Source organism: Brachionichthys hirsutus, chromosome 22 (genome assembly GCF_040956055.1).
Source record: "Brachionichthys hirsutus isolate HB-005 chromosome 22, CSIRO-AGI_Bhir_v1, whole genome shotgun sequence".
Lineage (NCBI taxonomy): Eukaryota > Metazoa > Chordata > Actinopteri > Lophiiformes > Brachionichthyidae > Brachionichthys > Brachionichthys hirsutus.
In genome coordinates this window covers 7,444,547-7,462,025 of record NC_090918.1, presented here as the reverse complement: position 1 = coordinate 7,462,025, position 17,479 = coordinate 7,444,547, and the positions used below count along the sequence as shown (strand labels likewise).

Genomic DNA, 17,479 nt, shown 5'->3' with positions numbered 1-17,479 from the left:
GAGATCGTACCCTGGATGGCGATATCGGAAAGCAAGTACAGAAGTGTGATTTAATGTACAATCTCGCTCCTCGACGGTTTCGTTTCGAGTTCAGCTCAAGGATTCTGCAGCCCGAAATGGTGTCGAGTGCTAAAACTCTCATCTCAAATGCACGTTGAGAAGCGCAGGGATGCATCAACACAGAGATGGAGCGAGACATTCAGTTAAGGGAGCCTAATCAAAGTCTCAGTAGAGTAAATCCAACACTTCAATCAGCACGCGACACACCGGCAAAGAGATCACGCAGCGGTGAGGGATTATCCCATTTGAAATGAATGATCCCCCATGAGCGAGCAACATGTTCAACACATTAGCGATGATGTGGGAAATGCTTTGGCGCTGCCATGTTTTGCATTAGCTTGCTAAACGCCATACAACTTCACATAAGCATGTCCTTGTGCCTGAGTGCCTGCGTGTGTGTGTGTGTGTGTGTGTGTGTGTGTGTGTGTGTGTGTGTGCTGCACGGACATGTGCTTTTGCAAATTCATGAACTTAACTTCAAAGTGGGATCGGCATTCACTCAGGTGCAGGTTGCCTTTTGACTCACATTCCATCCATCAGATTACCTGCTAATGCGTGACGGGTTTCAGCAATACATTTCACATAAAATAATAAATCACATCAATGCAGAACAATCTGAATTCCAGAATGTTCCTCACCAGCAGATGGAAGTGAAATCTGACGTGAACTCCAAAGCAACGCAGCCAAGAGAACCACATTCCCTCCTCACATACCAACAGGGATCTAAGATCTGCCTCTACTTGTATCTTCTTATAACAAGGAGTGCAACATGTTTCTGAAGCCATTCTTTGGTGGTTTGATGTTTAAAATGTCCAATGTGACCTGCTCCTGCAGGAGTCGGTCATGCTTAAAGGTAACACCAGGTTTCTTTCCATGTGGCTGTGTGTTAAACCCCGCCTCTCACACAAAGTCAGTGATGTGATCCGTGCAGTGACAGTTCAGATAGACAGACACCATTGAAATCATTTTTCATTGCTTTCAAAAATGGATGTACCATCGCCATACCGCCATAAAACTGATTTAGAAATGTGCTGTAAAGGACATATTGTTATTATTCCACCTGCACTTTCCATCAGACGATCAAATATTAAATGCTTTATGCAATACATTTGACAAAAATTAGGATTTTTTATAACCTGTAAAAAAAAAAAAACTATATAAGTGAATAAAATGACTGAGAGATATTTCCATCCACCAAGCCATACTTCAAGAGCTTCCTGAAAAATCTGCAATCACATATAAACCTCTTGCAGACCGCTGCATCCGTCACACACACACACACACACACACCTACACACACACTGTGTTGGGATCACAAGCACTTTGTTCAGCCTCGCTGAGGAGACGGAGTTTGTTTTGAATCCAAGGCCTTTGGTTTATCGCCGCGCCAGGAGGCTTAAATAATGTTACCAAATGAACTTCACTGTCTCCGGCCTCTATCTACTTCCCACACACACAAACACACACACACACACACACACTCACACACTCACACACTCTTACACGTCTTATGCTAGTCAGTGTCGAACTGCATGTCAGCTCTTTCTACATAATGCCATTTTTCACCTCACCACTTCACAGGATGGATTATCCATAGGTGGGGATCCCGGGACACGCACACACACACACACCTCAGAAGTACAACGTTTGATAGCAGATAAAACATAATTCAGATTTATGGCTTAAACACAAACCCATGCGCGACCCACAAGCTGACACACTTCGTGTTTGCAGTCAGACATTACCGGCAAGTCTACGCATGAAAGGGGAAAAATTCCAAATCAAATTGACATAAATTTAATCTCCTGACAAATCTCTGGCAAAGATTTTATACTCCTAAAGACATTAAACTTGAATTACATGTGAGATGCTTGAAATCATTCTATTAAGATCTCATTGAAATCTGTGCAGAACTTCTCTCGGACGTTTTCCTAAAAAAAGACAAACACACAAGTGTGCACGCAGGACATCTATAGTGCATGGGCAATGTGTGTTTTTGTACATGCTCATCACGTTATAAGTGATGTTTAAGGAGAAAATGTACCATAAAGAGCAGCAGCGAAGGCTCGGTTTAAAGCACTGTCTTAAATCCAGGCACTTCATCTGTAGCAAAGGGTATCTGGGTAGTTTAGAATTCAAAAACTGCTCCGTGAAGAACCACATTAACGCAGTTAAAGCATCGGGCTTTGACTATGGCCCCAAAACGGGCCCACACGTCCTCACTTACCGCCACAGACAAGTAAATCATTGTTATCTTCCTAATCCAGGTGACCTCTTGGCCGTCAACGGAGTAAAAAAAATCCCACATCCACAAAATAATGTTTCATCCAAGTCAGGAGGAAGAAGTCTGGAATTGGTGTTTTATTCTGATCACGGAGGCGGTTATGAGAGATAACCCGCAGAATTGCAAGAGAATCAATGGGCGTATCTGTGCGTCCGCATCCGAGTGAAAGTAGGAAGGAGTGTTTGAATGTCAGCGAGCGGATGAATGACTGCAGGAAAGAGGGGTGGAGGTGAAGCTGCTGCAACCTGTTGGCTGAGAGAGAAAGGTGGGAGTTACCGGTGAGCTTTGACCCTTCTAGGAATGCAACGCAGTGTGTGTGTGTGTGTGCGTCAAAGGGCAATGGGTCAATTTTAAAGGGCCTCTAAGAATGTAGTGACCAGTTTAATGGGGTTAAGCCAGCTGTCTGTCGTCACACGCTATAACTCAATGCACACACACACACACACACACACACACACAGTGGCAAAACGGGCCTGAGTGTGAAGCAAAGCCTTGAGAGTCAGCACCGATTCCACCGTTGAGTCTGACTGCCTTATTGGATCTTTATCTCACAACCGCCTCAAACGCTGAACTGCCACCACATCGCCGAGTGAACAAACCCAACTGTCTTTGAAGAACAGGTGTGATTAGGAATAAAAGATGATGCAGACCTGTTGGGGGGGGTATTCAGATGGGGAAGATTAACTCGCCTCGTCTCAGCTAATTGCGCTCCGTCTCCAAGTGGGCCTAAATCCTCCCCTGTCGCGAGAAGGTGCCGGCACGAAAGAGAGCGCTGTTGGCAAACCAGAAAACAATCATGTGCGTTTGGGAGTCAAAGAGGGGGAAAAAATAAAGAAGAGGAAGAGGAAGAGGAAGGGGAAGGGAAACAAGCAAGCAAGCCATTGGGAGTTGAGAGGAAAGTTGTTCGTAATTCAGGTTATTAAGGCTGAACAGGGGATCTGGAAGTAAATATGGCAGGCAAGCAAATAAAAAGGTGTTAAAATTTATGGGTGTGGGGGGGGGGGCTTAAGGGACTGGCCAGCTTTACTGGCAACCCACTAAAATATCAATCATGTGTAATTAAAAAAAATCTCCTCAACTCCCAACACGTTGAGATTTTAAAAATACATTCATTTATCAATAACACAAATAAAAGCTGTGTTACCGGAGGCCGCTGATGAAGTATCAGCAGATATTAATGTTCTGTACGGAAGAGCCGCAGCCATTAACCATTCACGCCTCGTGGCAGCTTCTCGAGGAGCTCCTGCTTCTAATTTGATGAAACACAGATTTAATGCATTTCCTCGCATCTTAATTTCTCACAACCTCCTTTTCTTCTCCGCTCCACCGCCTCCATCACAGAGAGGTTACGAGACTCAAATATTACTTCAGCTGCATGCCCGTTGTATAAGGCGCTCCCTTAATTGCACAATTTTCTCACATGGCACTTCAATTATGTGAAGTTGAGGCTTTTGAGTTGAAAGGCGGGATTAATTATTCTTCATACGGCGTTGCGCGTGATTGGTGCTGAGTGGAGCTCAGACGGAGATGGAGTGTTTCTGTCTGAGAGATATTATAGCAACTTTGGGGCTGAACTTTGACAACACAGCGTGGACACGACATCTGCTCGTGCGTTGCTTTCCCGTGCTGACTTTTCATTTTGTAGCTTTCAGCTACAAAAAAAAAAGGTCTGTGATCTGTGCCGAGCATTTTAGCAGAACCCGGCATACGTGGAAAACGCGTGCGCATCTCTGGTGCGCACGGACAGGAGACCAACACAAACAGGCGCAAACACAGGAAATCCACGGTGTCTATTCACTCCGTCTGGCTCTTGCAGACGCTTTTCATCATGATACGTTCATTTCACACACATCGTGTAACTCCTAGTCTCAGACTGAGATACAAGCTGTCATGGCAACAGACTCTATTCCGCGCGCACAGGAAGCAACAACGTGAATCTGCTAGTCAAGAAAAGGAGAAAGCTGGAGAAACAGTGAAACTATCTTCCACTCCCCTCCTCGCCCCACCGATCCCCCGAGGCCGCCGTCCCCCCGAAGGCAGGCGAGGTCAGCTCACCCCTGGAGGGGGGCAGTATTGTCTGGGCATGTCCAAACTCTACCCGATCCCTCCCTCCACCGGACCCACACCCCGAGGGGACAAGCCAGGTGTGGCATGAAAGCGATCGACATCGACAGCATCGCTTTAATCTCTCGTTCTCGGCTCTCGATGCGTTGTTGCTGTCCCGGCTTGTCATTTACAGCGAGTAGAAGCTACTGTAGCTAACGACGGCCCAAGGTTTTCCCTCTAAAACAAATCCAGAGTGAGGCCATTCCGGATTTTAAACTGCGCTCTTATGTAAGAAACAGGCCTGGGTTTGGATAAAAATAAATAAAGCATTATGTTAGTACCATTACCGTAGCAACAGTTTCATTTCTGTGAATTAAATGCGCCATTTGTGTTGTATATACAATTTATACATGGAATAATTAGTCATATACAGAACTTTTTAAAGGATTTAAGGAGACAGATCAGGAGAGATGAGTCATCCTTCCTTATATACAGCATATTGATGAATATCGCTTATTATGCACTGTGTATTGATTATCACAATTACACTCCTATCATCTGCACTGACTGCCTTTAATTACACCAAGGAGGAAGAGGATGAGTGGAGGAGAGAGAGAAAGAGCGAGAGAGAGAGAGAGAGAGAGAGCAGGCAGATGAAGCGAGACACAGAACTAATTAAAACAGAAACTTTTTGTTTCAGCAAGTTGACAAGGAATGAATCTGGCAGGGAATTAATCTGTCCATAAGGAACACAGTGATGAGTCACACACACACACACACACACACAGAGGGCCGTTGCCACAGTAACCGGCTGTGGCGTCACATCATGCGGCAGAGTTAATGCAGAGGTAAGCGTTGTGTGCGCGTCTCTCTTGCACTTTCATTATATCGCCACCCTGATCTATTCCCTCCTCTTCTTCACAAGCACAGCAAGATAAAGGTTGCAGAGATAAATCCAGAGTGCTCCTGTTGAAATGACAAAACCCTCACCGTGGGGAACAGTTCCCCAATCTGCAGCTCCCACCCTTTGAGGGGGGAGTCATCATTTATGCTCCAGTCCTGGCATATGACGGCAGGCTGAATGGAAATACTTATGGACAGTTTAAATCCAAGAAAGGGTTTGCTTTTTACAGAAGGAACTCTCTGCAATGCGTGCGTGTGCTCATCATGTGACAGGTGGGCTAGAGGAAGTGTTGGCATCCTTAATTAATGCAAAAGTAGTAAACATGCAATGCACGAATTCAACTAAAAAGTACTCAGAGTGCATACCTCCTTTGACACCATTGTGTACACAGTGTGTACACTAGTACACACACTACTATGTGTGTCACTGTGAGATCGTCACTTGCCGCATCGATGCTTTTATTCTAATCTGCATGGCGCCAAAAAAAACACCCCGGAATCCACTACTTGAGTGATCAGAAATGCATGAGTTATCAATAATAAAACAATAATGCTGGAACAGGGATCTATATTTTTGGTTTAGAAATAACATGTTGGGGGGGGTGGAGTATCCAGAATCAGTCACGGATACTGACTGATTCTGGGCGATTATCACGTGGGCGATAACGCTACCGGTACGTCCTCTAACTCTCGGCGGAGGGAACGAAATACAGGGATGGAGTTGGCGCGAGGGCAAATCATCCTTCCGTCCGATCTAACACGCGACACTCCAGGAAATATTCAGTTATAAAAACAGCAAGTTCAAAAAAGAATCCACAACATGCCGCGCCCGTCTGGCCGCATTGTCCTTCACCTGTCTGGAACCAGTTTGTCTGCTCGGGGAAGGGTCAAAAAACAGAGACGCAAATAATAACAGTTTGACATGTTGCTGTGTTTTCTTCAAACCGCCGGCAGAGAGAAAACCGGAGGCTTGTTGTAACCACTGGGGACTATGAGAGATGGAGACTACAGCTTCATCTCTGCAGGAAGATTTATATATCCGAGCCTGAAATGAATGTGTGTGTTGCCTCCCTCACACACACAGACACACACTCACACATGCACACACACTTATGTATTATTGTACCTTTATAGACCATTCTCAGCCTCATAACCCTCCCTCTCCTCCTTCCGTCTTTTCACAGGGCATTTTTAAATGAAAACCCCACGGCAAAGGGGAAGCTGGCTGTAAACGCCGGCCCCGTATCTGGTGACAAATCACTGTCGCTATAAAGCAGGAGTGGAAACTGGAAACTGTTTGAAAGACTGCAGCAGCTCGTAAGATTCAGTGCCGGTCGAATCCACCTGCTGTTTGAAAGAGAGTGCAGGAATGAGCAAGTGGGACCTTTGACAAACTGGCTAGAAGGATTGAGGTTCTGCAACCGGAGTAGAATAATTTAGGCCCACCGCTGACAATTCATGTTAGGCTTTTTTTTTTTAATGACTTCTTTCAACTGTCTGGAAATGACAGCAGATTCATTGGAAGTTTTATTCTTTGTTGGCACATTGAAATGGAGCGTAAAAATATATCTGGCAATGGAAGAGTGTTATTAAATCAGAATATAACTGCTGCAAATGTGCATCAGCAGTCTAAAGAGCATCTCATACAGTACAACCGCTACACCACCATGCCGCCCTTCATTCATTCATACATACATATCTCACATATAGTCCAATATTAGAAAAATTCGGTCTACAATCAATTTGACAAAATCCAGAACTAGACAGAATCTAGAATCAGTTAAAAAGAATTAATAAAATAAAAGCGAAAGCAGGAAGTTTAGGTTTCTGAATTTTGGTAATGTGCTACTCCATATATCCCATAACAAATCCGTCGTGCGGACAGACACACATTTTGGAAGGCAGCGTGTTTTCCAGAACAGTTTCACACTTTTTATTTTCGGTGCCGTGCCGCTGCCTGGTGGAGCTCCGTCCAAACGAAAACGTGCGACGGTTGTTTTATAGCAGCAGCTGAAGTTTCTCCTTCATGAATGATTATGAAACATTCAAGTCTTAAACCTCTGAGTAAAACCTTTCCTTTGTAATGTCAATGCACAGGAAGGCAAACATGTTACCCCACGATAAGCCAGAGGAAGGTGCAGTGTAAGTAGGTTAGACCCCCCCCCCCCGCCCCCCAGGGCCCCGAAAGACACGGTCTGGTTTCAAACTGCCAAAGAATTATGAGAGGGTTGCAACATCTGCTGCCTGGGAGGAAGACAGACAATGATAGATGACCAGGTGTGTTTCCAGTGTGTGTGTGTGTGTGTGTGTGTGTGTGTGTAGGAGAGCTGCGCTCACATGTATCGCCCAACAACTTGAACAGGCCTATTGTGTGCGCATTAACGTGCACCTACAAGCAGACCTGACTGTTAAACAAGCGATGCATACATTTAGGACTGGTGACCATTTTAATTTACTGTGAATCAAAGACGAACGCTGCAGATGTGACAGAACGCACACAAACACAAACTTGTTTTGATGCTCACTGAGTAATACCCGTCAACAACTTCCACACCAATACGTTTCCAGCTGAATGAATAATTCCATTACAAGAGATAAAGCATAATAATGATGTATTCATCAGCCAATGTCAAGAGATCTGTGCTGCTCATGGAAGCTCAGTATCAAACTCGATTGGCTAAAGATTACTGAACAGTCGGAAATATAATGCAGTCCAGCGTCAGGAAAATTAATTTTGACACATATGTTGAAGTGATGAACAATTTCAGTATAAATAATGCTTTGATCATGAATACATTATAATAAAAGAGAGAAACGGAGGTTTACTTTGCCAAACATTTCACAGGAAAAAGAAAGTGCTGACTGCGAAATCAAAGTGTGGTAAGATAGTAACAGCGTAGAATTTAACTTTAAATACTGACTAATTCTTCTTCTGGATTATTTGAAGCTACACCTCCATGTCAGAATGGAGGTGTAGCTGCGACCTCTGTAGGAGCCGGGCCGGGTGGTGCGGGGGTCTTGCGTCCGGCGGGGATTGGTGGCAAGATGGTCCTAATATTAGAACCGGGACGTCTATCAGAGGAGGGAGGCGTGGGTGCGGCCGGTGGGTCTATGCTGGGACAGTTGGCCTCGGGGGTTGGGTATGATACTATGGGTTAATCACAGATATGAAAACACATCTTAGTAGTAGCTTTGCTAATTTATTTGTATATTATTTACATATAATAATAATGATAATAACCTTTGTGTGATTCCAAGGCACGTCCTAGGATAGAGCTCCTCGGGGGCTCCGATAAGAAAGACGAGGCCCCGGCCGCACCGGGCAGAGTCGGCGCTGAGCATCCACGAGAGACATCCGGGTTGCTGGTGAGTCGAAAAAAAGAATATCTGGGGATGAAATTAATGTGTGCAGTCACATAATACCTGGAATATACCATAGAAATAACTACAGACTACTATTAATCCCATGGAATGATAATGCAACTCACCAAAATAAGAGAACGCTTGGGCGAACTTCCCAACAGTAGATATTTCTAATCAGTGAGATTCTAATGAACAACCCTGTGGCTGACAGGCAGTGCATGAATTTCAACAACCTGAACATTTGCCATATTGAATGGAATCAGAAATGAATGGACAAACTGCAGCCAGTCAGAGCCTAGTCACCTCATTGGCCGCTGATTCAGCGAGCTATTCACTAATAAGCAGTTCTTAACTCACTCGGATGGACTAATCTGTAAAGCTAGATGCAAACACAGAGACGGGAAGACACAAAGAAGGGAACACCAAAGGATCCTCTATTCAAATATGTGAGATTGACACACAAGTAAGGACACATCTCTGTTCGGAGACGTCTGGAATCCCCTCTAGGAATACTGCAGGGCTGAGTCATGCTAACAACGCATACCGCAGGCATGTGTAACTCCGACCGCGTTGATGGAACATGTCTGAGGGAACTCAGAAACATGACCCCAAAGGGGACAAATTCAATTCGACTGAACATGCAGCATATCTTTGCCTTAAATGTCTACCTTTGGGACAGAAATGTTACAAAAGGCTGATGTTAATTTCTACAGGTGAAATTAAGCTGTATCGGAGCTCCACACACATACCACAGTAGTACTACATCAGTAGTACTGAGTACTACTGAGTTGATGCTATTTGAACAGGCCGGAAGCAAACACAAAATAAGTCACATTTCAAAGCTTCTTTTCCATTCCAGTAATTCCCCAGTTCAGACCCGCTTTTGTTTTAACTTGTGACAATTTGGGACAATTGGGAAGAGAGCGCCACGAGACAACCCCGTCGTATTAAAGAAGAGTTACACTCAAATCATGTGGTAACCTGCCACTTCACGCTCAAGGTCAAACAACAACCCAAAACAAGCCATTAAAATGAAGTTAGGATAAGTGCTCCAATTAAAGCAATTTGGCCCACCAGACTGCCCACTTGAAATTAAGCACGCGAGTGTGCACTGGAGTGTGTGCTGCCGATAATGAACCTTTTGGAGAGCTGGCCGTAGACCCCTGGACTCTTCCCTCGTATGGCCTCTCTGACCAGCCGCTCACGCCTCCTGATGGAGGCCAGCTCCTGCGGAAGGGAGAGGTCAAATTAAGGAGGGGGATGGGTTTAGGAGGATATAGGGAAGATGAGAAGGAGGCTGGTGCGGAAAGCGATCATGGGGGGTAGGGGAGTTGGAGGAAAGGGGAAGAGGAAGGTGGTAAAGAGGGAGTGATCATGTATAAGCCAGAAAGAGAACGTAAGCCAGCATCCTGTTTCATTTTACACAGCAGAGAACTTTATTTATCATTCACTTTGCAGGCTTCGTTAATCATCTTGTAACTCACAGTGGGGCTCTTCTGTGGGCTGAGCTCTACCTGGAGCTTTTTAAAATAGCTCCTGTGAGACAGATCTGAGGGCTCGAGAGCGCTGGCAACTTCACCCGACCCTGACCTCGACGGGGGCGAAGGTGGCTTCTCTTCCAGCTTGTGACCTGAGAGAGAGAGAGAGAAAGAGAGCAAAAAGTGCTACGTGTGGGTATAAACCCGTAGATGCACAGGACGAATGGATCTGAATGCATAAAAATAAAACAAGAACGCCTTTTGCAGAGCATAAACTTTCTTTTTAGATGCCACCAAAAGTAATTTATGGCACTAACAAATAACCGGAGATTCACGGGGACTGCCGATATTCATTGGTGCGCCTCCATAAAGTAGATGGACATATTAAAAACACATCATAAATATAAAATAAACCCTCCAACCATCTGGCCATATAATTTAATATGCATGTTTTCACAGAGCGATTAATATTTCCAAAGCTGTAAATTTATTTTGAGACAAAGAGTATGTTTTAAAGTGATACTACTACTACTACTACTACTAGTACTACTACTACTAATAATATAGGATTAAAGTGCACAAACAAACACACCTGTGGAAGTGTTGCCAGAGGTCGCCCTGTTATTCATTTCTCCTTCTTCCAGCTCCTCTAGCTGCAGATAATCATTCACTACCTGCTTCAGAGTCAGATAGGCTTCCTCCCAGTCATCTACACACGCACACACACACGCACACGCACACACACGCACACACACACACACAGCGCCAGATAAAAACCTAGTTTTGAACACAGCGAATGCATCTTTCATCAAACAGTAATGATTCAAAGATATGGGGATGATGACCTTCGTTTAATGAGGTGCTAGCTAGCGGTGCATAAAAGTGATGAGGTTCCACACTCTGTGTGTTCGTCTCATTAACAGGACAGCTAACATATCTGAGTGCTTTCATGAGTGGATGATAAACACAACCATTCCGCTGCTCGTGCCCTTAATGCACGGAGTAATTGGATTGAAAGTGTAGCGTATGGATTTTAGCGGAGTGTTCATTTATCTAAGGCTGTATGGACGACGCGGCTGCTGAGGAAATGCAGGGAACATCCCACCGCCTGAGACACGACAATGGCTAACAGCCCTTGAAGAACGCCATCGCAGCACAAACCCAGCTTTCTTTACACTGAAGACTCCTGTGGGAATCAATTAGGAGTTTTCAAAGCTGAAAATAGCCGTTTGTGGAAAATTAATTGTATTTTAATTAAAAATGTGTACTGCAATTAAACTGTCATTAGCTATTAGCGGCATGAGGGTCAGCTGAGGGTTTAAATTGCCGTTATTATTTTCTGTAGTGCACTTTTTAAATCAACAATTACATCATCAAACATGAATTCCTTCCCCCTCAGTGCTTCCTTGTCGTACCGCAGGGGATGACATTATGGAAGAATCCTGGTCGTTGCCCGTTGGTGTTAGCATACAGCTCCACGCGCGACGCCGCCACGTCAATCTGCGCCGGGGTATAGAGGCCACGGCCTTTCAGGTGGCTGGTGTACTTATCCACCTGGGTGGGGATGAGCAGGATGTAACGAGGCTCGAAGGAGGTTTTCTTCAGACTCAAGACACCCTGTGAGGAAACATCCCAAAGACCCATCAGGTTTTAATCACATACAGCCCATTCATGACGCAGAATCCACTATGGGTGTCCACGAAAGGAGTTTTAACTGTTGAAAAATGCAATCGGCTACTACTCACCTCTAACTCCATGTGCACACAACAGGCCAGTCCTTCTCGGGCCACGTCCTCGATGGCATCCCTGGTCAGACCGTATCTGTGACCCCCGTAGTCCATGGTCTGAATGAACCTGCCCTAAAAAGGAAAATGTCCATTTATGACAGGAAAAGAGGAATGCGTCAATGTGCAGCTTTATTGTCCCACAAATAACAGTTTTACCGCTTATCTGTCTTCCACTTAGGGCGAGGGACAACAGCCAGCATGTTCTGTCAAGATGAACAACCTGAGGTCCTTCACCTGATAAATAAATCTCCATATTCGTTAGCTCTCGCACATGACCCCTGACCTTTAGTCAGGGCTGTTTATTGTGGCCAACTCCATGATCTGTGGTAGCAAAAGCTAAACTTCAGTTTAATAGAGCTGTCTGAATTTGTATTTCAGCTGGGTCCCCCCCCCCCCACAAATGATAAAAATCAAAGTGTTCTGTTTTACATCTTGTATTTACCGGAGATTATTTTGACTGTGCTACATTACGGTTTGCTAAAATTAAACTGCCACAATAACACATATAATTACTGAGCAGACATTGCAGTATCAATATGGAAATAGGTCTGTCACCCCGTGAAGAAAATAGCAAAGTGTTAATAGTCTGCCCTCTCTGCCTTTCAAAATAAAAGATCAAACATGACACTAAAACGAGGAAACATTCAACCAGGAGGCACTGGTTGTTTTACTGGTTTAAACATGTCATCCCAAGTCAAATGGGAATTTAAGCTCCCTTGAAGGTTTTGCGTGTCCGTGAACCGTCCTTTCAAACACTGAATTGCAAACATATTGATTTCATTGTCGCAGCAAGGACTGCTGATGAAGGTTATTATTGAATGAGCAATGAGATCATCCGCAAGCGATGCGCTCCGGAGGTGACGATTGCATAGATACTGAAAAGCTCTTCTTAAATCATAGGCAGCTCGATTTAAGATAAAAAGAATTAAGTCCTGTTAAATAGATAATATGTTTTTATATCCACAGCTGGCAACACGAACACAAACTGATTCCTCTAATAAAACCAGAAGCTGACTAAAGCCATTCCTCAGAAAATAGGTGCGCTTCACGTGACTGAGCAGCATTTGCATATTGCTAATAATAAAAACCATTAGCTTTGTGTCCTTGTCAGTTGTCTCAGATTAATGACCATCACTTGCATGGTAAGTATTGTAAGACACACTGTGATTGGCCATTCTTCAGTACAGTTAATTTATACAGCCATTACACCTCTTCAAAAGGGCTCAACGCAACTAAATGTATCTTTGTTAAATGAAATATCAGCCAGTAAACGTAAAATCAATCCACCCAAGTGAAACTAATTACACAAACTACTCAAGTCATTATTGCCAGTGAGTGAATTTAATCTAAAACTTGCTTTAGGAGTTATATGAATCAAGGACACTGAGAAAAAAAATGGTGCACTATTAATTAATTTTTGATGACTATTACTCTGTCGGCATGATTTATTAAACTTATATTGCCCCGAAACCTGCGTTTTGTTCTTATGTGGCTAACACACCATGTGGATCATGTTCTGGAAATCTTCATCACTGACAAAATGATAATCGAGTCCGGGCTCCTCTCCGAAGTAGGGCCCTCTGGTGGTGTGGCTGGTACTGAAGACAGACACACGGGAGAGCATGCAACGTTGTTTTAGCGCATATTTCATGTGAAAAAAACCCCCGACCACCTCTGCGTGGAGCTGGTAGAAACTGAGACTGACCCATAGGCACAGTATTCATTGAAGTCCTGGCAAAGTCTGTGGGACAGCTCTCTCTTCCCACAGGCCTGAGGACCGGTCAGAACCAGCATCGGATATGGACAGTCTGGAGTGGGCAAAGTGCTGCGAGGACACACACACACACACACACACACACACATCACATCATTTTTGTATTATCATTTTCCTAATAATACATATTATTGGAAATTAAGCAAGGAAAAAATAACAGTTAGCATAATTTAAACTCAATCACGTTCAGGAGGAGACAGAATATTGTATAATTGTGCCAACCTGTCATAAAGTTCTTGAGGCTGCATCAGCTGGTACACCAGGTGGGTCATGTGATCTCTAGCTGCTAGCACATCCAAAGGTGGATCATACTTGTTCACTGATGACACCTGGAATTTAAGTTTAGCAACCAGTCACATGAGGGAAGAAACGTGTCCTGATCGAGGCTGGAGGTTTTTACGATGACCAAACTGAGGTTCACCTTTTCTTCTGCGGTGACTTTCTCTCCGTCGAGCATCGTCAGATGTTGTAGGAGGAAGATGATTGCCAGCCTGTAATCTGGTTGCTCCTGGTAATTAAATCCACAGGTCCTTTTATTTGATGGATAAATGTGTCATAATGTTCACCTTACAGGATGCTGTCATTGCTAAAGTGGAAAGTTACCTGTACAGGGTTTCCCTGTAGTTTGAGGTTCCTCAACAGGGAAAGATCATGAATGTGTTTGCACTCCTCAATTTCACCAATCTAAAACAAAAAACCCACAAAAAAAATTGGCTCAATTACATGAAAGATGTATAATTACGTATTTGTGTAGTTAATAAATTCTCTTTTTAGGGTTCTCTACGATCCGCACCAGGTTCTTTTCCAGATTAATGGTGCCCAAGAAGTGGAGATTCTGGAGGGCGGCGAGACAGTCGATGCTGTTCAGAGATAAGTCGAGGACCTGCAGACTCTTCAGATTCTCCAGACCTTCAATCCTCTTTAGCTGGTTGCCCCTCTGGACACAGATAGGAAGAGGACACGCTCAAGGAGAGGAGTATGTGATATTCATAAATATGCATGCATGCATGCATAAGTGGCTTCCAGCCAGCAGTTCTGTATCAAATCCAGTCAATGATTCCCATGGAAAAAATATTAAAGACACGCCATGGTTTCTCTGCAGGGTGTATGAACCCTCTTTCCCCTCGGTGCCGAGTTGAGTGGCAGGTTTGCCTCTCTCTCCTAAATCCTACCGGTTGAGGACTGACAGCGAAACAGCTGGCGAGGTGCTAGCCCAGCACGCTAACCAACTAAAGAAAAGACCTCTACACTCCTCCATTGTGAGGGTCCCCAGCCTGACTCGCACTCCATTCCATCGACTATCTGGAAGTCTGGCTGCACTTCATCTTGCTCTTGCCAAGCATGCTGCCTGGCAGAGGGCTCGGCGGGGGGGGTGAGTTACTGCTCTCGTCCCCAGAAGCTCTCGGTCAATGCTGTGATGGGCTGTGAACCAGGATGGCTGACAGGGCAGTGCTGCTTGGGGACGTAGCATGCGAGGAAGAGGGGTTAGGGATGGGATTAGATTAGATGGATGCTGTAAGGACAAGGTGCACAACTTTGTTCATGCTCATTGAAACGCTAGCAGCGGGTCCCAAAGCAAGGCTTCATAGCGGCACAACCAATAGCTGCTGACAAGGAAGTAACACTGCTAGAGGACAGATACAAATACACACAAGTAGTAACAGGGAAAATGAGTGGAAGAGAGAAAGAGAGAGAGAAAGAAAAGGCCTGCTGTTGGACCATATGTTGAATCTCGAATAGCGGGCCAAGGTTTTACTGGATGTAAAAATGCAGCCAAAAACAGAGATGAAGAAAAAGGCAGAGCGGGAGAGAACAGTGAGACAGAAACAGTTGAAATGAAACACACGTCAGGTCAAATACATGCAACAGTCAGCGTAAAGACTGTGTACTACAGTCGGACCCACAAGGCAGAGGTCTATGAGAGGCAGATCGTCCAGGCCGCTGATTCTCACGATCCTGTTGTGAGCCAGGTTGAGATGGGTGAGCTGGCAACATTCCTCAAGGCCGCTGATCTCGCTGAAACTGTTGTCTGAGAAGGAGAACGTTAAGAAAAAGCAGTTTGTGTGTTTGTGAGTTCATGTGCACATGTGAATGCCTCAGAAGGATACATCCCAGATCCAGTTTACTAAGAGAAGAATAGGGTGACAAATCCGCCATTTTTGTCATGAGGTTATGAGAGAAGTTTACTTCCTGAAAAAAAAAAAAGTACACTATTACTCAAAGTAGAGAAAGTCTTATATCCCACCAAGGAAAATGCTAAACCCACAGAGCTTGAGCAGAATTTCCAATCTGCCAAAGTTCACCGTCATTCAAGGGCAGCTAATGCCTTGAAAGCATATTCAGAGTGACTGCAGATGGGCTATGGAAATCCAGGCCTATCTTGGGGGAATAGCACAACAGAGAGAAGCCCGAGCCGGCAATCAAATTTGGTCTTATCCTGTCAGTTCAAGGTCCTGCGCTACCTTTAGAGCCTTCGGTGGCTGGAATTCAAAAAAGTTGGAGATTTCATTGTGAGAGGCATCCAGGGTGACAAGATACGACATGTGGCTCACACAGGATAAATCTAGCAGGTGAGAGAAAGTAGAGGGATAGTGAGGAGAGTAGAAATACAAAATAACGGACAAATCAGTCTTTAAGGATGCTGAATGAGTCTGACGACATAAAATCACCTTTGATTTTGTTGTGTGGCAGCTCCAGCTTTTGAAGATGGCCGTAACGACATAGAACGGAGATGTCGCTGAGGTTATAACTCTGGAATAGAGAAACACACGACCCTGCTTTGATTAAATATGATGCAAATAGATTTGTCCATATGTCCAACAACACGATGTACATACACCGGTAGATAAGTGTCTTACAGGCAGAGACAGGTGTTGGTAGCAATGTTGCAGCCCAGTACCAAAGTTTCCTAAATTGGACACACAGCTTGAGGCCATCTCAGCAGTTAAAACACCATCAGCCTATAAATATATATAAAAAAATATTTTGCACATTAGAATAATGAAGCCAGCATGTGAAATTTACACGAGTAAATACAGGGATCCAAACTACACAGTCGACAAGCAGCCAAAACAAATATACACATTACCCAGATCTCTTTCGCAAAGTTACGAAACAAACACCGCTTCTGTAACAAGTTAAAAAGTGATAACTTTCCTGCGATTCTTTAATTTTGTCTTAATGGAAATACTGTAATTCAAAATAAAAGACATTTGTTCCAGGAAAGTGTGAAAATGGATTAGCATAGTTGATCCTAATTTACCTCCATGATCTCTCTGTCGTCTTCTCGCTGGACTTGTGCCGACTTCTATGTGAAACAAATGTAAAAGAAAGTCTAGCGAGCTAACAAGTTAGATATTCACAGAAGCTGCTGTACTCCGTCGTTGCTGGGCAACGCGACAAACAAGTGAGGGGCGAGAGGAATTGTGGGGGACGTAGTCAGAGACAGAGATCGATAGGTGACGGACAGACAGATACAAAAACTATAAAATACACAATACATAGGTGATTTAACTCACAAAACGATAAGCAAAGTTGACCCAACGACAAATTTAATATATTTGGTCTATATATATAAAAAAATCTGATTTTATGACAAACAATTTAGAAAAAATGTGTACCAAAATGCATCAGCACAGCACATATCCTGTATTGTGGTGACACTAGCGTGTGTAAATAAATGATTAGAGATATACGAATGATTACACAGGATATGCCTGTCCTTTTTAAAAAAAAAAACTGCCAGTCATGATGGGTTGAGATTCTAGTGTATTTTAAATTCCAG

At 44.1% G+C, this 17,479-nt stretch overlaps 1 protein-coding gene across 1 annotated transcript; it reads right to left on the bottom strand.

Moving 5' to 3' along the window:
* Nucleotides 1-7,739: 7,739 nt before the first annotated feature.
* On the bottom strand, nucleotides 7,740-16,963 carry lrguk (leucine-rich repeats and guanylate kinase domain containing). The gene is made up of 19 exons (XM_068755562.1): nucleotides 16,958-16,963; nucleotides 16,554-16,655; nucleotides 16,365-16,446; nucleotides 16,158-16,258; nucleotides 15,804-15,885; nucleotides 15,600-15,724; nucleotides 14,489-14,632; nucleotides 14,299-14,379; nucleotides 14,117-14,203; nucleotides 13,918-14,024; nucleotides 13,627-13,746; nucleotides 13,423-13,519; nucleotides 11,880-11,993; nucleotides 11,550-11,751; nucleotides 10,727-10,843; nucleotides 10,141-10,286; nucleotides 9,795-9,883; nucleotides 8,535-8,656; nucleotides 7,740-8,441 (listed from the first exon to the last, which is right to left on the bottom strand). The coding sequence occupies exons 1-19, from the start codon at nucleotides 16,961-16,963 to the stop codon at nucleotides 8,254-8,256; spliced, it is 2,112 nt and encodes a 703-aa protein (XP_068611663.1). The 3' UTR covers nucleotides 7,740-8,253.
* Between the last annotated feature and the right edge of the window lie 516 nt (nucleotides 16,964-17,479).